The sequence below is a fragment of the Buceros rhinoceros genome, unplaced genomic scaffold (assembly GCF_000710305.1).
Source record: "Buceros rhinoceros silvestris isolate BGI_N320 unplaced genomic scaffold, ASM71030v1 scaffold30421, whole genome shotgun sequence".
Lineage (NCBI taxonomy): Eukaryota > Metazoa > Chordata > Aves > Bucerotiformes > Bucerotidae > Buceros > Buceros rhinoceros.
This window is the reverse complement of record NW_010395331.1, coordinates 8,837-15,647: the sequence shown is the minus strand read 5'-3', so window position 1 is coordinate 15,647 and position 6,811 is coordinate 8,837. Positions and strand designations below refer to the sequence as shown.

General features: G+C 40.2%; 1 protein-coding gene across 1 annotated transcript in view; it reads left to right on the top strand.

Annotated features, from left to right (window-relative positions):
- Nucleotides 1-3,589: 3,589 nt before the first annotated feature.
- The window catches only part of MACC1 (metastasis associated in colon cancer 1), a gene marked incomplete at its 3' end in the record, with an annotated part of 10,159 nt that continues 6,937 nt past the window's right edge, over nt 3,590-6,811 (top strand). The window contains exons 1-2 of the mRNA XM_010145520.1: nt 3,590-3,658; nt 6,585-6,699. Coding sequence (XP_010143822.1) covers nt 3,590-3,658; nt 6,585-6,699 — 184 coding nt within the window. The remainder of the gene's footprint in view (nt 3,659-6,584; nt 6,700-6,811) is intronic.

The following is a 6,811-nucleotide window of genomic DNA, read 5'->3' as shown; positions in this document are numbered from 1 at the left end:
TCTCTGGGATACAGGAAGCCTCCTTTTTTTTTTTTTTGGTCATGCCCCTGTGAAGACATACAAAGCTTTTCTGTTAAAAAAAAAAATTCCTTTATTATCCTTTAAGTTAGCTCTGAGATTGTAAGTCATGCTTACTGCTGCTTCTGTTCCCCTCTGCTGCTTCCTGCCTTCAAATACCACAGCTCATATCTGTGCAAAGCTGACTTTTGGCATTATCAAGCAGAGACATGAGCCTTTCCTGGGGAAAAGCACAATACTATGCAGAGTTGGGAGTGTTCTGTAAGCCAAGCTACTGTGCAGGTGTCTAAGGTTTTATCTCCACCATAACAGGCAAGCTGCTTAGTTAAACACCCAGTGTAACTTCTGCATGCAGCTAGGATGTGAGTAAAAGTCTAATTTAACAGAGAAGAAGAAATCAGGGTAACAAAATATATTGAATACTTTGGTATCCTGTTCTTACAAACCTGTGATCACAGCTGTAGACCACAAGGGCATAAATAGCTAGGAGGGATTTTGAGATTTCCAGTCACTTGTGCTCCTCTAGGTTGTTCAAAAACGTTGACAGTTTAGTTTTTCATTTCATCCTAACAAAAACCAAAGAATGGGCAGCAGGGCTCTAGTTTATATGCTGAACGTGGTACATAGAGGCTTTGCCTCTGCTCTGCAATGTTGCATTTACTATAGTACAGTGGCATTGAAGCCCTTGCAGCACCTAGAAGTGGAAACTTTTACTGTTTAATGAAAATGCTAAATAAAGAGCATGCCTTACAGCCTTCTTTCAACACCTGTTTTGAAAAAATAACTCTGTTGGTATCACTGTCAGTAATAACTTGTAATATTGTAATCAGTGTGGAGGAGGCAGAAGTGTATTCATAGGACTTCGAAAAGTGACGAAACTAACTGTGCTTCCCAAGTATGGATAGTTACATATGATAAGTGAGAATCCAGTGTAATTTTTAAATATTGTTGTTTTCAGACATGTTTGAGAGGTGGTAAGGGAATGAATTCATAGAAGAATTAAGCTAATAAACTTGTAAAGTTTTCTCTGTTCAGCAAAAAGAAGAAATGTTACAAATAACAGTACAAAGTTGGATCCTTTAATCTGTGAGTGACATTTTTACATGCGATTTCCGGTTCTGTAAGAAGTTACTTACTAACATGTGTAGAAGGCAACATAGATTTTTTTGTTTGTTTGTTTGTTTTGGTTTTTTTGTTTTTTTTTTTCCCTGAGTCCAAAGAGAAACCATGGAGTATTTCAGAGTAGTAGCTCAAACCAAAGGACAACATCAAAACTTAACTACACATCCTTGGGGCTTCTGAAAAGCAATATTCCCAAATGTAAAGTTTATAAATGAAAATAAATGCTCTAGCCCTTATGCTTACAACAACCAATTTTAGAAGTGTAGGTGTGTAGAATGGAAGGAAGGATACCTGCCTTGTAGAGGGAGTGTCTATGCTATAGTAATTTTTGCTTGCATAGTGTTCTCCAACTAGGCTGTAGACAGTTCTGGGTTGTCAGTCAGTTCTGGGTTGTGCAGAGCTGAGCAGAGACTGTAAAAACCCACTTGTGAACCTGTGGAAATCTACTGAGAGGATGACCTACTTCAAGTCCCGTTTTTACTGTTCCAAGACTACTAGCTCTACCCTTTAACTCTAGCAAACATGAAATATTATGAGCAGTGTCATGTTGCAAGTGTCAGTCACAAGGAGCAGTGTAGACATATGTTGGGTCTGCAGAGAGCTTAAGTCCTGGGTTCAGGAAGGAATGTGAACGGCTCTGCAGTTCCCATGCGATGATAAATCTCCAGAACTTTGACAAAGCAGGTATACCAAGCTTGGCAACTATTTAACAACGGAGTAAGCTAGTAGATATATCAGCTGGAAATGCTTTTCTATCATTACAGGCAAGCTGGCAAGTAACAGGGTCATACTAAAGCGTTAAGATTGTTGCCAAGTATTAGTAAAGTAGGTAATATGGGGTTGAGATCTCTCAAGGCTGAACATAAAAAGCCATTTCTGTCTCTGTTCAGAATGGGATACAGCTGCATTTCCATGACTGCATTAAACGTACCAGACTAAGAGAAAAAAATCAAAGACTTTACTACTTCAGCGGTGGGTTTCATTTGCTATCCTTTACAATAGTAAAGGATACTAGCTACAGTACCACAGTTCAACCCAGTAATCAAAGGTTAGTAAACTCATGTCTAACCACCTCTCACCAAACTCTGAGCTGTGTAAAGCTGTTCTGAGCCACAAATACTGAGGGACTGTTAAAATATGACGTATTACTCTAACTAATGTTTAGTTAGAAATGTGTTAATCTGCTGAGAACTGGCAGTGTTTTAGACTTGGTGATGATGTGTAGTGCCTTCTGAAACCTTCTCCTGCCCACTGCTTTCTCTTCAGAATTTCTTTTCTTCTCTCTGATAGAATTTAAATAATTCAGTATACTCAGTATTTGGTCAGATCAGAAACACTGTATTTAACATTCTGGTGAATATACCTTGCTCCTTTTTCAGAAATAAACTCATGAAGTAAATCTAACAACCAATCTATGTAACTCACAGTAATCTTCCCCCATACCAGCTGAAAGTGAACCTGAGAAATGATGCACACCTCCATCACCTGCTTGTGTTTCTTGCCCTGTCTCTGCTAATGCATAAGCTTCATCTTCTGGATACATGAATCACTGTCGCTGAGTAGCACTATCTGTGTAAGGGGGCATGTTGGAGTTTGTGGGGCGATACTGCCACAGGAGAGCTCTGCTCCTAACACAGTCTGCTTTTCAAGAAGACCAAACAGGGTAAAGGTTGAATGAAAGACAAATTGCTAATGTTTTGCTCTGGGATGTTGATACTTTAAATCCACAAAAGAACGCGTTCTCTCTCATTTTTGAGGGCAAGGGCAGTGGGGAAGTGTTTGCTTTTGGGCTGTTTTTATTTTCTTCCTTACTACTATTTTAAGCACAGTAGGACATGTTTTCTTTGGTAGAGAAACTGGAAAGAAAAAAAAAAGAGCACTTCAATGCTTCAATTGTAAAAGACCTGGAAGAGATTTCTGGAGGCATCATGAGGCAAAAATGCCATTTACAGGAAATCTGTCTTCTGACTTCTGTGAAACTGAACTTTCTACATGAGACTTTCTTCTTCCTCTAATGTGTTTTTATTCCTCTATAACAGTGCTGCAATGTTCTTGCCAGCAGCACTCTGGGTCCTGAGTCCCCTGTTCTTACGGGTCAAGCAATGCATTCTAGACTTGAACAGCAGACTGCACCTGGCAAACTGTTGCTTTCCCCCATGCAGAAAAATGCCACTTCTCTCAGCAGTCACTCAGGTTTACTCACTGGTGACATCCGTAGCTGATCTCTTTCCAACCTCTTCACTTCTTCATTCTCTGCTCACTTCACACTGTGAGTTGACATAGCATCAGTCAAATAGTTGTTTGCACCATTAAGCACTTGTCAGTTTACATCTTTCTTACTCAGTAGCTACAGCAAGTGAAAAGCTTCGCTTCTGATTCTTCCTGTACATAGTTCCCTCTTTTTTTCAGCAAAAGTGTTTGATACCTTTCCCCTTCACCACTGATCAGCATGGCTTTATATCTCACATGCATTGATCTCTTTTCTCTTGCTGATGATTATTCTTCTGGATTTGTCCAGGTAGGTTCCCAATTAATAGGGTTCTCCTATCAAAAGTTTAATTTGGGATGCTGTTTTATCACAGAATGCACCCATGTAAAAAGGGGCCATTGGGTTTTCTTATTTTCCTAGTCTCATACAAAGGCACTGGGGATTTATGTATGCCCAGAACTAAGGCTGGAACACAGGAGAGACAGAACCCAACCCTGATGTCAGATCATGTAACTCTGTTCAGGAGGCACATTGCCTGGTACCCAATGGTGTGTGTACAGCTTGTCCCCAGCATTTCCCACATCCGTTGACAGGCTGACCAAATGTGGTCATCTTTTGCCCAGGAATGTTTATATCTCTCTTCTTCTTTCATTCTCTTCTTGGCTGACCTGAATATGTGCCTAATTCGCAAGGGCTCCTTCGTCATGTTCTCATACCAAGAAAAGTTTTTGGAGGGGGATGGGGAGGATATGACTTATTTTTGAGAGTGATTTTCCTTTTCAGTATCTGCCCTTTCTGTCTTTGTGCCAGGCTAGTGGTGAAGGTTTTAAGGTGTCCCCAGAGGGGGCTTTTAGGAAATGGCTTATTCTATTTGGAGAAATTCTTAGCGTTTATAAAACTTCTACATGCAATCTTTGTCTCTGTCAATACACTCCCACTGTGTAAAGAGATTGTTTTTCTCTTTTTCTCCCTCTCCCTTCCCCCAGCTTTTCCTACTTTAGTTCCCATGCATCTTCTTGCACACTTGTGCTCTTTCCTCATCCTTACTTACTGCCTCCCCCTTCATACAGTTACTGAAATAATTGGTTTTTTACTATTTAAATAACTGTTCCTAGATTAATATGTCAATTGATCAATAAATCATCAGCAATAAGTGCTAGCAAATACACTGGTATTGTAAAAAGCAGACTTTTTTTTGTACACTTAATGGAATTTTAGACCATGGATATACTACATTGGTGATTAAACCTTTCCAATCCCTGAAGTAGAAGCCCAAGATAATTTTGCGTGTTTGTAAAGTGTGTTCAGTTTTTCAACATTTTGAGATAAGTAGCAGAGCAAAGCTTTATTCCTTTGAAGCAACTGGTACACATTATCAATGATATTGTCTCTTATAAGAGATGGGAGGAATGGTAATACTTTTATACAGGTGTGGGTGTCAGATATTGGAACCACAATGTTGGGATTAAGGACGTATTTTAATTTCCAGTTTGATTCTGGTGCAGCATTAATAGCAGAAGCCACAAAGTATTGGTCTTGGAGGCTAGTTTTCACTACTATCTGAAATCTAAGCTGAACACCTGAGGTTGCTGGTAGCAGAGGATCCTGAAGGTCTGTACAGTCCTGTGACAGCAGCACGGCTGGGTGGCTGTCAGGCTTAGCCTGATCTCAGCATTGCATCCTGCCTCAGTGCAAATCAGCAGCCGAACAGATTGCCATTAGCAGAAGGTAGCTCTTGTGGGAAGAACAAAAAGTACCAATTTACATTTGCAGTAGAACAAAAGATGTCTTAAATGATTGCATTGAGCAGTGGAACAAACAGCTGTCTTCCAGTTTCTATTCAGTGATGCTTTGATATAAGGTATTTTTCCTTTTTCCCATAACTCACCCAGTGGAACTGTAGCTGAGAATTCCTCTTTTTTTTACAGCCACAGTAAAACCCAATGCAGGCCCAATGCTTTTTTTCCCCCCATTTTAAACGTGATAAAATGAGATCTGCTTTGGCTTCAATTGCCACTGTAGAATCATAAAATATCTGAAGTTGGAAGGGACCCATAAAGATCATCGAAGTAGCAGGCTGCAATATTTCAGACTCCTGAAGAAAGCTGACTATTGTATAATGTGGAAGGACCCAAAAAACTTCTGACTTTTTTCTCCTCTCCAGTTTTCCTCTCCAGTTTTCCTTTTCACCATATGTCTTAACGCATCTATAGCTCATCAGCCTCTATACCCTTCTATGTAAAGGATCAGTGAGAGGATTCTGAGAGAGTTGAACTAAATGTTCTCTTGTTTTATAGCAGTAATGAGCTCCCCCGAACAAAAATATCTAGAATATTTTATTTCCTCCCAGCTACTCTTTCTTAAAGGGACACAGCATGTAGGATACCCAATGCTCCCTTGATGACCTCCAACTCCTCTTTCTGGGCAGCTGAAAGTAGTATTAGGCAGTGGTACCTTGAGAAATTCATCCTCCTGTTTCCTGCCTCAGAGGGATGGCCCTTCTGCCCCTCCCCTGCAATAGGTTTGCTGATGACTTCTTTCAAATACAGCATCTGGTCTACAAGTCTTGTGTACCCCAGTCCATGTGCAAACTGCATCAAAACCAGAACTTCTTGTAGCCAGAACAAGGAAGAGGAGAGACCTGAAGGTCCTCTCCTAGACTGTTGCTGTGCTGGTGTGAGCGCTAAGGAAGGGTACTTTAAGTCACTCTTGTACAGACTACAAGGAAAATCTGACCTGATGTTCTCTCAGGGAAAGAAAGGCTAATAAAGCAGAAAGGGTTGGAAATACTTTGTTAATTGGCAAAGGAAGGAACAGACCCAGCTCTTCCTCATTAATGATTTTAGTCAAACTCTTCCGAAAACAGAAATTAGGATATTTATTTTTTAAAAAAAGTTTTTATTCAAGACCTTCTGAATGGCCACTATTGTACAATTGGCTCAGTTCCAAGTACAAGATGTTTAAATATGTGAGTTATTGGTCTTTTCTCTGGTCTGAGGTACCGTATTGAACTGCAGCTGTAGCATCTGGTGGTTTTGCTGCAATTTAGTTAGTAAGACTCAGTCAGTGTTGTGATGCTCTTGGGCGGACTCCATAAATTTACTCATAAACCCAACATCGCTTTTTTTTTTCATTTGTGTCACATCACAGGAGCAAAGTTCAATCATTCTTCAACAGTTTTCCCTTTTTCAAACTGCATTCTTGCTGATGTTTTATATGTTTAACTATTTCCTAGGAGGAAAACACTTCCAGTAGTCAAACAGATACTCTAACCGGTGGAGAGATTCCACGGAGCAGGTCAGAGGGCACTTTGATTGATGTGGATGTCCGGACACCTTCAGCCAGCTACAGTATGTCTCTTTCGCTATTTTCCGTACAAAGGCTCTCCACCTAAAAGTCTTTACTTCCTAAACTCTGTACACCTTTTGGTTAGGTTTGGTTTTTTTTTTGGGGGGTGGGGTG